Below are 20,734 nucleotides of genomic sequence, written 5' to 3'. Positions count from 1 at the left end.
CGAGACTCGCCTGATCACCGATCCGTGCAAGGGGGTCGATCCCGACCCCTTATCACGTGATCAGCTGTCAGCCAATGACAGCTGATCATGTGACAGAACGGAGCCGGTAATCGGCTATTATTCCTCCTCGCGCTGATAGCGCGAGGAGAGAAAAAAAAGCCGATCACCGGCGGCCGTGATCGGGACATCAGTCCTGATCACGGCCAGCAATACAGCTGACCACCTGCCTCCTGCCAGTGCCCACCTGCCCACCGCAGTGCCATCCTGAATGAAAGTAAGTGCCCCCCATCAGTGCCACCCAGCAGTGCCCACAGCGCCATCCACAGTGCCACCCACAGTGCCACCCACAATCTTCCTTAAAGGTGCTGCACCCCAGTGCCGCCCATCAGTGCCCAGCAGTGCCACCTATCAGTGGTACCTATCAGTGCCCATCCGTGGTGCCCATCCGTGCCATCTTATCTGTGCCCATCCGTGCCATCTTATCTGTGCCCATCCGTGCCATCTTATCTGTGCCCATCCGTGCCATCTTATCTGTGCCCATCCGTGCCATCTTATCTGTGCCCATCCGTGCCATCTTATCTGTGCCCATCCGTGCCATCTTATCTGTGCCCATCCGTGCCCACCAATGCAGCCCATCAGTGCCCACCAATGCAGCCCATCAGTGCCCACCAATGCAGCCCATCAGTGCCCACCAATGCAGCCCATCAGTGCCCACCAATGCAGCCCATCAGTGCCGCCTAATCAGCGCACTTCAATGAAGGAGAAAAATGACCCGTTTGCAAAATTGTATAACACTATTAAAACATGATTTTTTTTTTTTTTTGCATCTTTTTTTGTTTGTTTAGCAAAAAATAAAACTCCGAGCTGTAACTAAATACCACCAAAAGAAAGCTCTATTTGTGGGAAAAAAATGATAAAAATTTCATTTGGGTACAGTGTTGTATGCCCGCGCAATTGTCATTCAAAGTGCATCAGCGCTGAAAGCTGAAAATTGGTCTGGGACTGAGGGGGGTTTAAGTGCCCAGTAAGCAAGTGGTTAAGACTGAATGGATTCCCATTCAAAATGATTGTGTAGTCACATGTCTGCTTTAGAGACCTTTGGTTAAAGTGGTTCTAAAGGCTCAGTTTTTTTTACCTTCATCCATTCTATGGCTGGAGTTGGGCTTTAAGCAAAGGCTACATTTTAAAATGTCAGACAGCAACGTTCAGTGTAGAGAAAATTACATAAAATGGTGGTAAATTGAAACTGCAGAGCGAAAAATCCTGGCTTCCAAGATCTGCAAGTATTTAGGATTCTTGCACAAAACTGAAACTAAAAACTAAAAAACAACTTCCTGTTGTCCCATCAGGAAAAGGTGGGTGCATCCTAACAATGGAACATGCACAGGGAGGAAAAAAATAAATAAAAAGGGTACACCTACCCGATGGGATGCCCAAGAGAGACTGCTCCTCCATTGACATTTACTTTAGCAGGGTCAATATCCAACATTTTGATATTGGCCAACACAACAACACTGAATGCTTCATTGATTTCCCACATTGCAACATCCTTTGTCTTTACTCCAGCAGCGGTTAGAACCTGAAGGAGCACACAAAAGCATAGGAAGCATGATCAAGAAGAACAGATTAGGGGGCTTATTTTTGTAAACTACAAGGAGAAAAAAAATAAAAGCACTGTACTTCCCACAAACGTCATTAATAAATGGGCATGCTTAGAAATAATGGTCACTGCATAGCAGAACTTAAGCTGTATATGGTAAAGTAAAGACAACTCTACATATAGGAGTTACACACACATACTTGTAAAGCCAATAAAATTTACAAGTGTTTGTAAAGTCATCAATTTTTAAAAATCATTTTCTTCTGCAATGGTTGGGGGGGGGGGGGGGTGTCTATGGGATTTGTTTACTGTATTATGCAAAAAAAACTGGTTGAGACAGCTGTTCTCTAGCTTCCTCTTCTGTCCATGTCCCCACTGCAGTTGATTTCGTAGAGCAGTGCTGGCAGCTCTGGCCATGCCCTGAGCATTTCCTTCCCATCACATCTGTGCAGCCCATGAGACTATAGAGCAGTGATGGCAAACCTTGGCACCCCAGATGTTTTGGAACTACATTTCCCATGATGCTCATGCACTCTGCAGTGTAGTTGAGCATCATGGGAAATGTAGTTCCAAAACATCTGGGGTGCCAAGGTTCGCCATCACTGCTATAGAGTCACATGTGGGCGTAAACAGTGTTAAATGGCAACCCACTCCTTCCTTCAGGGCCACCAACCAGCTAAATGCAATCAGGGCAGGACATTACATATATATTGATGGAGGCTTCACTGCCCACTTATTCTACGACACAGACTGGAGGGGTGTTCTGTTATTGCAAAAAAAAAAAATTATATTATATATATATATATATATATATATATATATATATATATATATATATATATATATATATATATATATAATATTTGTATTTGTATAACAATTTCAAACTATTTATTGGTCTTATTTTTACTCTGTATCCCAAAAGCTCCCCCCCTATTTTGAAGGTGTGACCAGTAGCAGAGGATTAGAAGCACCTCCTTCCAATACAGTGCAGCTGTGCATAGTAACCAGCTTCTAACTTCAGCTTGTTCAATTTAGCATTGCCAATAAAACCTTGAAGCTGATTGGCTACTGTGCATAGCTGCACCAGTTTTAATAAATCTCCCTTAATAGTGTCCATCAGAAGTCGATGTAACAAGGGATTAATTCAGGAGCACACCTGGGAGACAAAACACCCTCTAACAGGAGGTGCCTGTACAAGAACCTTCATAGTGTGAGCACAAGCTATTACTTTAATGAATGCTCCAGATACCGAAATATTGAACATGAAACCTTTTAGTAACTGGGTTCACATATTTAAATTAACCAGTATATTTTGTAATTGTGTATAGAATCCGGACAGCCTGGCGCTAAACCTTGTGAACACAAGAATATCCAAACCCCATGCCACCACATTTTACAGTGCCTTCAAAAAGTATTCATACCTCTTGAACTTATCCACATTTTGCCATGTTACAAACAAAAGTGGAAATGTATTTTATTGGGATTTTATGTGACACACCAACACAAAGTGGCACATAGTTGTGAAGTGGCATGAAAATGCAAAATGGTTTTAATTTTTTTTTACAAATACGTGAAAAGTATGGCGTGCATATGTATTCAGCCCCCCCACCCACCCCCCAAGTCAATACTTTGTAGAACCACATTTCACTGCAATTACAGCTCCAAGCCTTTTTGCGGATGTCTCTACCAGCTTTGCACATCTAGGAGAGTGACATTTTTACCCATTCTTTGCAAAATAGCTCAAGCCCTGTCAGATTGGATGGAGAGCATCTGTGAACAGCAATTTTCAAGTCTTGCCACAGATTCTCAATTGGATTTAGGTCTAGACGTTGATTGGGCCATTCTAACACATGGATATACTTTGATCTAAACCATTTCAATGTAGCTCTAGCTGTATGTTTCGGGTCATTGTCTTGCTGGAGGGTGAACCTCCGCCCAAGTCTCAAGTCTTTTGCAGACTATACACAGGTTTTCTAATGCCCCATACACAGTATCAGTATTTCTGCTGAGTTTTTCCTTCAGATTTACCAAAACCATATAAGTTCAAACCTTAGGAGTTTCAATTTGTATGCAATCAGGCAGGACCTTGCACTACATGGTTTTGGTAAACCTGAAGGAAAAACTCAGCAGAAAAACTGATAGTGTGTATGGGGCTTAAGATTGCCCTGTATTTGGCTCCATCCATCTTCCCATAAACGCCTACAAGCCTCCCTGTTGAAGAGAAGCATCCCCACAACATTATGCTGCCACCACATTTTATGGTTAGGATGGAGTGTTCAGGGTTAGTTTTCCACTACACATAGCGTTTTGCTTTTAGGCCAAAAAGTTAAATTTTGGTCTCATTTGACCAGAGGACCTTCTTCCACATTTCCTGTCCCCCACAGGGCTTCTTGCAAACTGCAAAGATACTGCTTATGGCTTTCTTGCAACAATGGCTTTCTTCTTGCCACTCTTCCATTAAGGTCAGACTTGGAGTGCACGACTAATAGTTGTCCTGTGGATCTCTGCAGCTTCTCCAGAGTTACCATGGGCCTATTTGCTGCTACTCTGATTAATGCTCTCCTTGCTCAGCCTTTTAGTCTAGGTGGACGGCAATGTTTTGGTAGGTTTGCATTTGTGCCACACTCTTCATTTTTGGATGACAGATTGAACAGTGCTCTATGAGATGTTCAAAGCTTGGGAGAGAATATATCTATATCTCTATATCTATATCTAACCCTACTTTAAACATCTCCACAACATTATCCCTGACCTGTCTGCTGTGTTCTTGGCCTTCATGACGCCCTTTGTTCACCAAGGTTCTAACAAACCCGAGGTCTTCACAGAACAGCTACATTTATATGGAGATTAAAATTACACAGGTGGACTCCATTTACTAATTAGGTGACTTCTGAAGGCAATTGGTTCCACTAGATTCTAGTTAGGGGTATCAGAGTAATGGGTCCTGAATACAAATGCACACCACACTTTTCATATATTTGTAAGCAAATTTTGAAAACAATTTATCATTTTCCTTCCACTTCACAATTATGAACCACTTTGTGTTGGTCTATCACATAAAAGGTTTACATTTTTGGTTGCAACATGACAAAATGTGGAAAATTTCAAGGAGTATGAATACTTTTTCAAGGCACTGTATATGCATTATTTCATATAAATTATTTTGATGAAATAGTCTCCTACCTTGGGAATTGCATATGCAGGGGCAATTGGAAAGTCGATTGGTTCTACTGCAGAGTCTGCAAATGCTGTTTATTTGGAGAGAAAAAAATAAATAAAAATTGAATAGGTTTTAAGATGTTTAAAATATAAAAACTTACCTACATCCAAATCTCTTTAGCTTTAATAAACATGCTGCTCTTGAACCATTAGGCCTCATGCACAAAGGAAATTTTGCAAACAGTGATGTTTTGGCAGAAAACACTATTCTAAATGCGGCTAAACCTGCATTAATAGAAAAGTTCAGGCAAAACCTAATTCTAAACCTGCTCTGTGCCACATTCTAAATCTAATCTAAACCTGTAAAGTAAAAATCACTATACCTATCCTACAGCCAATCCAGTCCACTCCCAGCATCAGCCGCGGCTTCACTGTGTAGGCAAGTGCAGGAGAGGTAACCGACAACGGAACTCCCATAGGAAGTCTATGTGTGACATTACTTCCCATTAATTTCACAGCCGTTGTCGGTCTTCTCCTGCACATAGCATCTGCCGCTGAAGACCGGCTCAGATGAAGAATAGGAAAGTACAGCGAGTTTTGCAATTAAAGGGTTATATGGATTAGGCTTAAAATGTGGCACAGGAGGTTTAGTGTTCATTTTGCCTTAACTTTTCCTTTAAAGCCAGAACATCCAAATGCAGGTAAAAGATCTGGGAAGCATAGGTGCCACTTGGAACGAGGCCTACATTTCAGAAAACCCCAGAAGTCTCCATTGCTGGAGTGCATGTGTTATAATGTATCACAGTATACATATGGAGCAGAGGAACTGACAAATGTTTGTGAATTTTTTTTATGAAGTTGTGAAGTTGCTCTATTGCAAAGTGGTAGCTTAGTAACATTGCCATCGCTATAGGTCTGAACTGAAAATACAAATCTCTACATAATGGCACCTAAAAACACAATTTTGTTGAACACAGAAAGCAGATGCTAAAGGATTTCAAGTTTATTCAGATCTCTGCAAAGCAATTTTAAGCAAATCTCAGTGTAGTCACTCAGTTTTGATTTTACCAGGTTGTTTTGGGTGCCACCTATTTAGGCTTTATAGCAGTGATCTGCAATTAGCAGACCTCCAGCTGTTGCATAACTACAACTCCCATCAGGCATAGCAAGACTGACAGCCACAAGCATGACTCCCAGAGGCAGAGGCATGATGGGTCTTGTAGTTTTGCAACAGCTGGAGGTCCGCTAATTGCATATCCCTGCTTTATAGGATGTTGAATCCACTGAAACTATAGGGAGCAGATCTAATGAAGAAGACTTAATTTGTGATTCATACTAGACCACTGTGGAGGAGCACTTTGAAAAGGGAGGTTCGTTTTATAATCATGGAACATTAAGAGTGTTAGCCAAAACCCTGCCATGGTGTAAACAGCCTTTTTCATGAAACAGACCCGATTACTATATACATACCCAAAATCCGTGCCAGAGGTGTGACATTGAGTCTTTTTGCTGCTTCTGAAGTCATGAGTACCAAAGCTGCTGCCCCATCATTCAGAGTGCTGGCGTTGGCTGCTGTCACAGTGCCTGGTAACAAAGGGAGGGAAAAAGACAAAAAACATTTAAAACGTTAAGTGCTCCCAACCCCCATAAAGTCCAATCATCAAAATCAATTGCCAACCTATGGCTCCATGGTATTACATCCTAATATGAACCTGGAAAGTAGAAAGGAACCCCAGAAAATGCACAAGGAAAGGTTTGTCTTCCAAGAGAAAAAGTAATGCGCACCCACTTGTGAACCGCTCTATGGCTAAGAGGCAACTCATTGTGTACTACGACTGACCAGAACCACACTATGTCCACATTCAACCGTGTAGAGGGACTCATGTCTGAGCTATTGTTAAAGCTATAGAATTTCACATTTTTTTAGTTAAAAAAAATATATATATATTATTATGGGTGACCAGAGCTTCGAACCAGGTACTCCTGTGAGAAAGCAAAAGGGTTAATTGTAATCTGGGACCATGCATCCTGTAACAAAAGGAGTAATTTTAGGGATAAATCTACTCACCATTGTCTTTTTGGAAGACAGTTTTGAGCTTTGGAAACTTGCTGAAGTCTACTTTTCTGTACTCCTCATCCTCTTGTACAACAAGATCAGGTTTCCCTGCAAAACATCCAGAAACAAAACAGTTTGTCTGCACAATTTTAGGGATTCAACCAAAAACACGATGGTACATAAAAGCCCCCCCCCCCCCCCCCAACATGCATTTTGTACGAAAACACATTCAAGAAAAAAAAAAGCCAGAGCTGTTCACCCTTTCCTCAGCCACCATCGTGGGTTAAAAGCACTGCTACAGCAGCGCTTTACTGCCAATGTCCCCCGACCCCAGTATGAAAGTAGCCTTAAACTTTTTTTAAAGCTAGTCTGAGGTAGTTATGTACACACAAAATGAGGATCATGTCTAAATAGGATGTTGGACTGACTGGTGAATGATTTATATTAAAGTATCCAGCAACAGCCTCCAATTTCTTGGAGGCAATTCAATAATCATGGCAAAAGCGATCTCGTCTAGCAAACAATAATGTTAAACTTTCACATGTATCCAAGGCCAACAGTTTTAGTTTTGCATGGAGTAGGCAGTTAGAACCCAAAAAACCATGTCTCAAAATGAGATCTTCTCATTAGCCCTAACCAGATCAAAGAAAAAAACTGAAAATGGGCAAAAACACCAAGGGTTAAAGAACTTTGTACTGAGCTCTCAACATTAACAGCAGAATAATGAAATCACCAACATTTAAAAGACACTATGGTACCCTTTCTCAAAGTGACAAATATGCATACAAACCAAACACACTTATTTACTATAGGCCAGTGATGGCGAACCTTGGCAACCCAGATGTTTTGGAACTACATTTCCCATGATATTCCACTACACTGCATGAGCATCATGGGAAATGTAGTTCCAAAACATCTGGGGCGCCAAGGTTTGCCATCACTGCTATAGGCAAATAGGCTGCTCGCTTTGCAAGGGAGTTTGCCCCAGTGCTTAAGGCATATGGTGAAGTTTCACTTTGCAAAGAATACTCGGCCCCACGCAAGGGGGGTGGAATCTTGCTTGCACATAATTGGATGAGGTCAGAGCTTCACCTCATTTACCAAGCTCTGGAGCAAGTTTCTTTGCACAGTATAGCATCCATTGCAGGATATTGGCCTTTAGTCTGCTTTTTGGTTTAGTACATTTTGACTTTAAAAGAGGATTCAGTCTTAATCATTTTCAACAACATCACTTCTGCTTTGTGAAATACAAAAAAAAAAAAAAAAATATCAGGTATCTAGTCTGGAATGGCTGTACATGTGGAGTAGCGCCTGCTTGCTGAGCTCACTACTCTTCATCCCAATACAGGGACATGGAGGAAGCTGGAGGCATTTTTTCTTCCCTTTTGCTTATGTTTATAGGCTGAAACCATGTAGTGCAAGGACTGGACCAAGCATTCAGAATCTTGTGTCAAGGTGGAGTACACCCTTCACATTTTTGTAAATATTTTATTATATCTTTTTATGTGACAAAACTGAAGAAACACTTTGCTACAATGTAAAGTAGTGAGTGTACAGCTTGTATAACAGTGTAAATTTGCTGTTCCGTTAAAATAAAACCACCATTGATAATAGATATTTGTCTATTCTTGCTGCTAAACCCTGTGGGGAACTTTTCCATGTTTTCTGGGGTGTGCAGCTTCCTTGACACTCGTGTTTTTCCATGATACGCCAACCTTGCTTGAGACGCCAACTTCTAGTGTGGAGGAAGGTGGGTTCACCTTCATTACCGCTCTGCACATTCTTGTCACCTACATTACTGCTTTGCACTCTTACCACCACCATGCTTGCTCAGAATTTTCTTTGGAGCAATACTGGATGTCCTGTACGAGATTAAAGGCGCACACCCCCCCCCCCAAAAAAAAAAAAAAAAAAAAGTGTGCACAAGGATGTACAGTACTGTACAGTATGTGCTAAAAAGCAAACCAAAAAGCTTCTCAATACTGACTCACTGCGATCTCATCTACAGGAAGTCATGACCACGTGTCAGAGCAGGGAAGATGGCTGCGACTTTTGTTCGTGAACGGAAGCGGAGTTCGTGCACCAAAGAAAATTTTTGTGAACTCTTCTGTTCGTGATCAGAAGCGCCCATGAACCGAGGCACTACTGTATTTTAAGGGGACAGCAAATTTACACTGTTATACTTATGTGAGATACTGTATACACACTTTGTATGTCTCCTTGAGAAAGGGGACCATAGTTTTTCTTCAAACTTAGTAAAGATTTGCGGTTGTTGATCCTTCGTGAGCTGGCCATTCTCTGCTTTGAATTAATTTACACAGCATCACCTTTGGCTGTGTACCACCTTTAAAAAGCATGAAAAATTAAGGTGCGAGATGGATTTTTGTTCAGTTCAATGTAAATAGCAACAATAATGAATATCTCATCTAAACCCAAATATAAATTAAGCACAAGGCTTTCATAAATCACCCAAATGTAGTACCAATAACCGATTATAATATAAAAAAAAAAAAAAAAAAAAAAAAAAAAAAAAAAACACCTATCGCATGTATAAATCAGATACAAAAAAGGTGAATGACAGATTATCTTCACTTTTTAATGGGTATACGGTGTACATTATTGTGTACTGTATTTGATGGGTGAGTTTGAGGGTTGTGCTTTTCTTCACTTATATTAAAGGGCAAGTTGGGTCTTAATTGCTTTCAAAAATTGTATCAGTCACTGGAACAGGTGGTTATATATAATCTTACAATGGGAATACCCGTGTTTGCCCAAGAGGTCGATTTACTGCCACCCATCTGCGCCCCCCCAGTAAAACCCCCCAGAAAAAATATAAAGCTGAACGTTTTGGCTGTGGATATAAATGAATCCCATCATCTAACCCTAGCAGCATTGTTGGAAAGTAGTTATCCAACGTAATAGTCTTCCCTTTCTAAGGACACCAAACTAAACCAATTTGTTGAGTAGGGATGTAGAAGGATAAGGCTTTTACAGAAGAAATGTATTCATGTCCAATCTTCTATACAGAGCTTACAACCGACTTATCCGCCGGTTCTCTATGAGAGACAGTCTAGTTAAATTACTTCACAAATTTGCAGACTACAAATTGTGGTGAAAAAAAGAAAAAAAGAAGAAGGAGATGACCCTAGATGACATAGTAAATTTCATATGCAAACTTCTTGTTTTACAATACCAAACCATTATTTTATCAGTATCCATCCAAAACCCAAATTAAATACATCTTCACTGTATTAACTGCCAATTCTGCAGGCAAAAATGCTATAGAATTACCTTTTTGTGGAATAGCAACAGGAGTGATCTCTCTGGCCAACAGCCCAGAATCCCAGGCTGCTTTGCTTCTGGTGTAAGAGCTGATGGCGTAGTTATCTTGGTCTTCCCTTGTGATAGAGAACTTCTTGGCTGTGTTTTCTGCACAATTTCCCTGAAATAAATCACACATGGCCATATACACAGGTGCCATCATAAGAATCTGTCACAACAGGTTGCAAACAGACTTCTAACAGTATCCAATGCTAGTCATTTACTGGGGAATATATGTAGTATCTCCAAAGTTCCTCTACAGGTCCAGGAAAGGCTGGGATATAGAAGTGTTTATTACCAGACCTATATGATCACTTTCATATCACTAGTCTACACTGTAGCACAACCATCTGTAATCTACCACCTTTACTACAACTATATGACGACTTTAGACCATGAGGGATAGTTATAGTAGGTGAGGTGTATTCCCCACCCCCCCCCACAAGTCCAACCTATGTGCGATTATATGTCAATATTACATTGTATATCCCTGTATGTTGTGGTCATTCAGGTGCCCATTTAATAGTTTTTTTAAACCATTGATGGCCCCCTACTGAGACTGTGGAAGGGAATTCCACATCCTTGCCACTCTTACAGTAAAGAACCCTCTATGTAGTTTAAGGTTAAACCACTTTTCTTAAGCCCCATACACACTAATCAGATTTTCTGCTGATTCTTGCCTTCAGATTTACCAAAACCATATAATAGGAGGTCAAACCTTAGGAGTTTCAATTTGTATGTAATCAGGCAGGCCCTTGTACTACATGGTTTTGGTAAATCTGAAGACAAAAATCAACAGAAGATCTGATAGTGTGTAGAAGGCTAAATTTTAATGAGTGGCCACATGTCTTAACCACTTCAGCGCCGGAAGATTTAGTTGCTCAATGACCAGAGCATTGTATTTGATACTGCACTGTCGCTTTAACTGACAACTGCGCTGTCCTGTGACGTTGTACCCAAACAAAATTGATGTCCCCCCCCCCACAAAGTTCGTTTGGTGGTATTTGAGCTGCAGTTTTTTTATACTATATATATATATATATATATATATATATATATATATATATATATATATATATATATATATATATATATATATATATATATATATATATATATATATATATATATATATATATATATATATATATATATATTCTCAGTTTACGCCGATATGTATTCTACATATTTGTTATAAAACAAACGCGCGATAAGCATATATTGATTGGTTTGCGCAAAAGTTGTAGTGTCTACAAAATATGGGATAGATTTATGGCTTTTTTATTTTTACTAGTAATGGCGGTGATCTGTGATTTTTATCGTGACTGCGACATTACGGTGGACACATTTTTGGGACAATTGACAATTATACAGCGATCAGTGCTATAAAAATGCACGGATTACTGTATAAATGTCATTGACCGAGAAGGGGTTAACACTAGTGGGTGATCAAGGGGTTAACTGTTCCCTGACTGTTCTAAATGTGGGTGGGGGGGAGAAGAGACTGACTAGAGGGGGACAACAGATCGTGGTTCCTAGCTATTAGGAACTCATGATCTGTCTCCTCATAGAACGACGTTTTGCAGGAACATGCTGACCTGCTGCAGTATGACGCCGGTTGGTCAGCAAACAGTTAAATTCCCTCCTGCTGAAAAGTTTTATACCTATTGTGATGTCACCAGTACGGTATAAATTGAAATCATATCGCCTCTCAAGAATCTCTTAAGAGAATAAGTTCAGCGCTCGCAACCTTTCCTCATAACTAATATCCTCCAGTCCCTTTATTAGCTTTCTTGCCTTTCTCTGTATTCACTCCATTTCCAGTACATCTCTTCTGAGGACTGGTGCCCAGAACTGGACAGTATACTCCAGGTGCGACCAGAGACTTGTAGAGTGGGATTTGTTTGTGACTGTACCTCTATAGAGTTAACATGATTGTAAAGTCTTGTTATTTTTTAATTAAACATGTTATGCTTACCTCCTCTGCAGTGGATTTGCACAGAGCAGCCCAGATCTTCATCTCTGGTCCCTCTTCGGCTCTCCTGGCACCTCCCTTTTGTTGGGTGCCTCCGCAGCAAGCAGCTTGCTATGGGGCAACCGAGCCAACATTCAGACAGAGCTGCGGCCTGGCCCCACCCACCTTCTATTCTCATTGACTGACAGCAGCAGGAGCCAAGGTAACCACACTACTGTCTCAGCCAATGAGGGGAGTCCAGAATTAACAAGACATTCCTACAACATTGCTGGAGCTAGGAGGGACCTCAGGTAAGTATTGGGGGGGGCTGATGCACACAGGTTTTCTTAATGCATTAAGATTAAAATACTTCTGCCTTTATGCTGCCTCCTTCCCACTGAGCAGAGTATCATCTGTTCAGTACTTGGGAATCCAGCTCACGAGGGAACCCTCCGACTATATAGCTCATAATATTGAACCCCTGATCTCATATTTGAAGTGCAAAACCCAATCCTGGGCAAGGCTCCCCCTTGGGGTGATGGGAAGGATTAATTTAGTTAAAATGATTCTACTACCCAAATTTCTATATAAATTCTGGCATTCCTCCGTTTTAATCCCACTTAAGTATTTTAAAACCATGGATACTATCCTTAATTCCTTCGTCTGGGGCTCTGGACGACACAAATTAGCCTGGAATACGTTGAAAAACCCTACTAACTTGGGGGGAGCCGCACTGCCTGACCTCCACGCATATTACATTGCTGCCCAACTTTCCCATTTCTTTCACCTTCATAAAACAGATGCTCCCAGATATAGCGCTCTGATTTGCAGAGCGCCGCATAGCTATACCCACTCTCCCCTTCAGGTTCTGTTTCGGGGTAAAGGGACTAGTAGGCGTGTAGTGGGTTGCGCCCCATTGCTACTCCAGCACAGGCGGGTATGGGAGATCGCCCTGAGGATGGTGGGGGCGGATTGGGTACATTCCCACACGCCCTTATGGCACAATCCCTGCCTGGGGGAGCTTCGGGAGCTGCCGGGGGCGGGTCTCTGGGCCGCCAGGGGGGTGGTGTACCTGTATCAGGTCGTCACCCCGCTGGGGGTGCGCAGCTTCCGGACACTGCAGGGGGAGTTCGGGATTCCTTCGCATATGGAATTTCGATATGCGCAGCTGTCTCACGCCCTCGGGGGCCCAATTCGGGGAGGGATTCCCTAATCCCCAGGAACTATCACTGGTAGGCATTATTGTTAGTGAGGAGCCCTCCAAACTGATTTCCACTTTATATGGTTCGCTTTGACATCGCCCTGAGTCCAGAGTGGCTGAGGTAGCAAAACACAGGTGGGAAGAGGAACTGGGCCCGCTTGAGACTGAGGAGTGGGAGGAGGTATTGGAAAATGTTAAACAGGTCTCTCCCAAGATATCTGACAGGCTGACTCAATTGTACATTGTACATAAATCTTATCTTACTCCTGAGCGTATTTGCATATATAAACCTACTCAGGATCCAGGGTGCCCGCGGTGTAGGGGTCTCCCATGCTCCTTCTATCACTTGCTGTGGTCGTGCCCGAATGTTCAGACCTTCTGGCAGTAAATTATTCAATTCCTTCATGACCGTATGGGTTCCCCGCTACAGGTAGACCCTAAAACCTGCATCCTTGGCCTGATGCAAGTCCCCCTGACCGACCCTTCACATGCTGTTTTTGTACAGGAAACGTTAGTGCTAGAAAGGCAATTGCCAGGCGGTGGATGCGGTCCGATGCCCCGACGTTTGGGGCTTGGGTAGCTGAGGTAAATTCAACGCTGCCCATGAAGAAGGTCATCTACGCACATAGGGGATGCCCAAACAAATTTAATAGGATTTGGGATCGATGGCTTACTAACCCAGACACTTGTGTGGACTAGTCCCCCTGGGGAGAGCGGTGCGAGGAGAGATTTGTTCTCCTGGCCTGGGTTCAGGGGATTGGATGAGTTGCTCATTGCTGTCCCAGTAGATATAGGGTACGGGCATGCTGGGACAATGGGGGAACCTATTAACCTATTTGTGTTGAGCGGACTCAAGCTGTGCGGTCTGCCCCAAAGTTTGCACCAGGGATGGGTGGGTACTCAGGATATGCTCTTATGAGGTACTATTTTATCTACACCATACGTTTTACAGTGTATGTGCTCTTCTATACTGCTGCTGTTTTTACTGGATCTGACCTGTATTATTCTATACCAGTGTACTGTTTTTGCTGAATGTTGCCTTACTTTGTCGGATGTACCAAAGATGTTAACCCTTTCTTGTCTACTGGCTTGTGTACCAATAAACTCGTTGTTTAAAAAAAATAAAAAAATACTTCTGCCTTTACAGGCACTTTAAAAATTGTCATGCGAGAACATTGGTCCTCTTTTTACCAGCTGCAAAAACACAAACTCTCATCCTCCTCCAGATACAGCTCTCCACCTGTAGCAGGATTGGTCCAAGGAAGTCCCTGCAGATGCTTCCACACTTCTATCCATCTGCTGTGCAGAGGACCAGGTTTTTGTGATGCATCTTCATGACAGCACATACTAGGTTCTGACTCTGACCCCACAACCCGACAGGATTGATTAACTCTAAAATTCAAAGACACCGGCTTCAGTCTCTTATCCTCACCTGACAAGATTGGATTGACATTGTACCCCTCATACTGCATTTGCCCCAGCAGGTTCAAGCCTCTCCTGTACAGACTCTAAAGGAGCCCCTGATCTGGTAGTTTCAGGAGCATTAGAAAAAATAAAAAAAATGTTCTGCCATTTTGACAAGCTTTAAAGAAGCTTCATACCTTGCAGTGGTCTACCTCCTGCACAGGTGTTCATTTCTTCAATTTTTCCCTTTTTTCAGCCTTTGAGCATTGTACACATCCGGGCAGTGGGATCAGGGCAAACGTGGTGTCCACGCTTTTGCATGCATGGGAGGAAGTGATGTAGACGGCCATCTTTGCCCTGTTCCAAGATGGCATGAGTGGCCGGAGCCCTTCTGTGTCACTTCCACTGCAGCAAATATAAATGCCCAGATTTGCCTGTCAGTGCTCTCTGGTTGCGGTTACTGCACAGAAGGCTGGCATTTACATTTTACAGGTGCCTCTCTCCTTATTGATCTCTCCCTGACTTTGTAGCAGAGGCTTTCGTGGAAATTAGGTGATCTGCCCGAGCAATGTTAGCCTCAGTAACGGCAAGAAGGGCCTGGGTGACGCTGCAAAGACAAACTGGTGTGATGGGCCAAACTTCTTCGGTTCCAAATTGGCCATTTATAAATTAACAGGAGGAAAGTCAGGTTTGATTCCCTCCGACAGAAGACCGAAGCCACAAAGTGGTTCTTCCTATAGATGCAAACCTTCCAGAGACCAGGAAGAGAATTTAAAAAGAAACAGGAGGAGAAATGCACAGTCATCTTGAGAATGCAAAAATCCAAGACCACCCCAACTGGGGAACAGCAGAAGACCTTGTGAAGGTGCACCCGTCCATCCTGTGCAGGTGGGCGCCAGATTTAAGAGGTTTATACAGACTTGAACAGAACATATCAAAGATTCCTGGACCCTTTCCACAATAAAGTTCGGTCACAAATTGAGGATCTTAGGTCGACTGCCTTGAAAACACTTTCAGCCAACCAGACTCCCATCTTCCACAGACAGGAAAAAATTACTAAGTAATTAACGGAGCCAAGACAAGGGAGCGATTACGGAAGACCCAACATGCCAAAAGGGAAGTGGGATTTTATTCCCCACTATTCCTCAAAAAAAAAAAAAAAAAAAAAAAAACCCCCCCCCAAGATCGAAGCCTTCAAGATGGAAAGCCTCCAGCTGATACTGATGGCAACAAGAGATTGGATGCTGTCTGCAGATTTAGCGGACGCTTATCTACACATCCCGATACATCCTGTTTTTCAAAAATGTGTCTGTTTCTCAGTCAACCACCATCACTTCCAGTTTTAGTGCCTACCATTAGGCATCTCTTCTGCCCCCAGAACCTTTACCAAAGTTCTTCTACCAACAACAACATTCCTCAGAAAAAGGCGTTAAGGCTACACCATTATCTAGAGGACATTCTGCTTTTAGCAGAGAGTCAGGAAACCTTGCTCCAACAGAGCTATCCCATTACAGAGTAGACTCTGCTCAGTTGACCAATGGTAGACTTTGGGAGAACCATTATTAGCCAATTCTTAGAGGAATAATTATTTTCTTGCACCCACCCGACTGGCAAGTTATTTCCCAGTGTGTGCCGCCATGATGCATCAAGAAAATGGAAAATAGTTTACTCACCTTTCAGTAATTATCTTTCTTTTCTGATGCATATTCGTGGCAGCACCCAGCATCCTGCCCATTTAGATGATAGATACAGAGAATGAAGCGGGGTGTTCCTCTCAATTTTATAGTTAATAAATCCTGTCAGGTTGTGGGGGCACAACCCAGTGTGTGCTGCCTTGAAGATACGTTGGGCAAGAAAAATTACGGAAAGGCGAGTATACAATAAAATTTTTGTGATGGAAAATCTCTCATTGGCTGCCTTTGAATTAGGAATCCTAAAGTAATTTTTTAACTTTCAGCCTTTTTTTTATTACCAAACTGCTTTAGAGGAGACTCATTCATGTGGACCATCTAATATTGCAGCATACCATGTGGAATTTATTGTAGACATCCGTCAGTCCATCTTTCACTATCAAGTCTTCTAATTTCACTCCTCCATATGGCGTTGCTCCTCTGCTCATGCAGTAAGGAACATTAGACATGCTCTCCATCCCTCCAGCCACCATGACTTCCTGAAAACATAAGAATCATAAAACTAGGTTATGTTGCCCACAACCACCATATTCTAACCACATGTTTCCACACAAGTGAAAATGGAAAACCGAAATGAGAACCAAAAAACTGCAAGCATGGCCCAGGCTTTGTTCTTATTCATACTAAACAGCCCTTTTCGTGAAATGTTTGTACCTATAATTGTGAGGATTGATGCACTCCCTACTTCCAGGAATCAGCTTACTAGATATTGCAAAAAAAAAAAAAAAAAAAAAAAACACACACAACCCACACCAAAACAGACAGACAAACAGAGCATAACCTAACCTTTATTTTAACTTTCAATATTTGTATTTGTTACTCTGCCTTTGCACCATTCGTGACCCTTATAATTGTGCAACAATTCTATACTAGATAGTCTTCCAAAATGCGCTCATGCTACTGTTAGCTGAGCAAAAGATTACCCTTTCTAGGGGTGTCTAGGGCTGAACTTTCTTCCTCATTTTTCCCTTCTGTACGAAACTGACATTTGTGTCTATTGTCCTTTATCCAGCTCCAGCTTTATCCAGCTTCATCATTTTTCCTTCCCAAGTGTTCTAATCCTATGCTTAGGTTTCTCTCTTTATTGGGCATTTCAAAAATTAAATCTAAAAGTTCATTGGGCTTATCCCATTCTCTAAAGCCCTGTTACCCAACCCATGGCCCTTGAAGATGGCTTGGGTAAGCACGAAGCACAAAACAAATCCAAATGTCTTTAGAATGGCTTCTAGTTGGTTATTTCACAAGAGAAAAAAAAAAAAAAAATAAATAAAATTATAGATGCCCATCCCTCTTTTTAGGTTTTCCCTTTAACATTTTTAAAATTGACAGATCAAATGTGGCACATGTAATTCTTTAAGGGAACTGTAGTGAGCACAAATGTAGAAGCACCGATTTGTAAAGGGGCTACAATAGTAGGGATTACTAGCTGTCCCCAGTCTATGAAGGTCTCCTGTCTCACGTTTGCAGTGCCTGACCATGTTCTATAGCATAGCTGTAGTCTGACCATCTCTTGTGACGTGTCCAGTGTGTGACAGTGTTCTTTAATGTCGCATTCACTTATTACAGGTTGCCCTTTGGTGATGTTAGGGGGCCGCACTTGAGGCTTAGTACATCAAGTATGGGGGACGGATGGACAGGGACAGGGGCATCCCCTGTCAGAACACAATAGCACAACAGAGGAGGTCGCTGTACTAACATTGCATAGTTAGTACATCCGCTCCTCCTAAGCAGTTACAGCAACAGTCTCCCCCCCCCCCCGCCCCCCCATCGTTTGGGATAAAGGTTTAACGTAAATGAATAAAAGCTGACCATTGTGAGCACCCTTGTCAGTGGTTAATGTCTTAATCCTTTAGCTACCATGTGTCTTGGACAGCTTGGTGTGTTAAAAGAAAGCTGAAAAACAGTTACCGATTGGATTCCAGGTGTAAAAAAAAAAAAAAAAAAAAACATTAAGAGAAAAACAAATACATCCAAGTGTAATACATTTAGTTTTTAGAGTTAATACTGCTTTAAATAAAAACTTTAGAGAGTTGCTAGCAAAATTTGACCACAAGATAAAAAGAGCTAGGGGACAGTCAGTCTGCATTCACCTAAAACAGGTAGGGAGGACCCTCACCATGCCAACATTCAAAATATCTATACAAGGATTAACCAAGTCAAAAAAATGGCAGATTGCGCACACAATGAGAGGGAACATTAGAAAGAAAAAATATATAAATATTACAGCATAAAAATTACAAAAAACAAACATCCTGTATTGACAGTTACCAGTCACCTGATGGAGTTACAGAGGGCTGGATCTAAGGTACAGAAATTGGATGTCATAATGTATCAAAGTAGGAGAGAAAAATTCTGATCCAGTAATGCCTCCAAAAACTTGCTAGTAGGAGTGCTCAATCCCTTAAAGTATAGAGACCGATAGAAGGTCTAAAAGAGGGGGGCATAGCAATCTATCAGTCTCTATACTTTAAGGCAGTGGTCATCAACCCTGTTCTCAGGGCCCACTAACAGGCCAGATTTTATGTATTACCTTGGACAGATGCAGACCAGAATACTGCAATCACCGAGCAGCTAATGATCTCACCTGGAATGTGTTATCTTGCAAACCTGGCCTGTTAGTGGGCCCTGAGGACAGGAGTTGATGACCACTCATCCATGTAAAAAAGAATGGCTCGGAGCCCATGGGCCATTTCTCAGTACTACTGGTAAGTACCATTCATGCATATCTTGTGTATCCTATTCTAGTATATATATCCTGCTCAAAGGGTTAACACCTAATCATGGATTCTGTCCATTTAGATACTGTATTGAATACATTTATATATCGGGAATCTGACTATTTACCACTGTGTATGATTTATATGCCAATATACTTCTATATGACCATTGCATATGAGGGGAGAGCCATTTTAGTATAATCTTGTTTATTGATCTGGGAATTTTTTCATAGTGGCACCCTAATCCATAATGCACATGTCTTATCTAGTGATACATATAGACCACGTGTGTATCTTACCATCAGACATATGAAAATTTGAAATTCCGTCCTTTCTGGTTATCTGTTTTGTGAGGTGCCCCTATACCCCGAGCCACAAGTTTACCAGGCAAGCACACATCATGTCTATATGTAATTGTTTTTTGGTATTTGTACTTCTGGAGAAATGTTGTAAACCGTCATAGCTATACTTTTATAGATATATAATACAATAAATATTTACAAATACCCTTTTGTTTTCAAAACAGTAGTAAACCCGCTGACACTTTCTACCCCTGAAAGGCAAAATGAGCTAGTATGCACCGCATACTAGCTCATTATGAAATAGTTTAGAATGAGGCATCAGTATCTCACCTGGTCCACTCTGAGGTAGCCGACACGTTGCCTCAGCGTCTTTTCTGGGTATGGCGGCTCCAGCGCTATGAGTGGCTGGAGCCACAATGTTGTCACTCCCACGCATGCAAGACTTCTTTCCGGCAAGGTCCGTCTGCCGGGTTTTCAGCCGAGAATACCCTGTGCGCATGCGCCGCAGTCAGTGGCTCATTGCAGGGGGAAGATCTTCTAAATTGTACAGGTTTAGGAGATTTTTTTTTACCTACAGGTAAGCTTTATTATAGGCTTACCTATAGGTAAAAGTTAACATTTTGATTATACAACCGCTTTAATATATACCAGCACCTACCCAGTTTGTCCTGAGGAAGCTATTTTAGTGAAATGCGTCAAGTTTTTGGAGGCATTTCTGGAGCAGAAATTTTTCCCCTACTTTGATACATTATGACATCAATTTCTGTACCTTAGATCCAGCCCTCCAAATTGCGTCATTGAGTAACTGGTAACTGTGTCCATACAAGGTGTTTGTATGTTGGTTATAGTTTTTTTTGTCATTTTAATTATGCTGTAATAAAATGTACACTTTGATTCTCTCATTGTGTGCCCATAAAGGCCGTCAATTTTTTGACTTGGTCAATCCTTGTATACATTCATCTAAAACATGTTCAGAATGGATTTACCCCCTCAAAAAGGGAATCTGTAAAAGCATGTTTGCACCTTCGCGCCCCAGAATCAGTATGTATACCATGTGCAATATTCTTCTGGATTAGATAGCCTTCTACACACTATCGGTTGTCAGAACTGACTGATCACATGAACAAATCCCTCACCTGGTGTCCACACATCAGAGATTGTGCTGCCAGCATAATGGACTTCATTCCTGAGGCACATACTTTGTTTATGGTCGTGGTGGGAGTAGAGATTTGTAAGCCTAAGAAAAAAAAAAAAACACACACAAAGGACATGATCATGGATTTAAGTCTGTTAATGTATTTTTGTTGAATACACTTTCCTTGCTAA

General features: G+C 41.7%; 1 protein-coding gene across 2 annotated transcripts in view; it reads right to left on the bottom strand.

The window, feature by feature from the left end:
- ACAT1 (acetyl-CoA acetyltransferase 1) overlaps positions 1-20,734 on the bottom strand; it is a 46,112-nt gene that overhangs the window by 1,822 nt on the left and 23,556 nt on the right. For both annotated transcript variants that reach the window (XM_077483958.1, XM_077483957.1), the window contains exons 5-11: positions 20,545-20,645; positions 16,725-16,868; positions 10,110-10,260; positions 6,831-6,926; positions 6,233-6,346; positions 4,787-4,851; positions 1,422-1,579 (exon numbers count right to left, since the gene is read on the bottom strand). In XM_077483958.1, the coding sequence (XP_077340084.1) occupies positions 1,422-1,579; positions 4,787-4,851; positions 6,233-6,346; positions 6,831-6,926; positions 10,110-10,260; positions 16,725-16,868; positions 20,545-20,645 (829 nt within the window). The remainder of the gene's footprint in view (positions 1-1,421; positions 1,580-4,786; positions 4,852-6,232; positions 6,347-6,830; positions 6,927-10,109; positions 10,261-16,724; positions 16,869-20,544; positions 20,646-20,734) is intronic.

Source organism: Lithobates pipiens, unplaced genomic scaffold (assembly GCF_037356315.1).
Source record: "Lithobates pipiens isolate NorthernLeopardFrog02 unplaced genomic scaffold, aLitPip1_a1.2 Scaffold_16, whole genome shotgun sequence".
NCBI lineage: Eukaryota > Metazoa > Chordata > Amphibia > Anura > Ranidae > Lithobates > Lithobates pipiens.
This window is presented reverse-complemented; position numbering and strand designations above follow the sequence as displayed.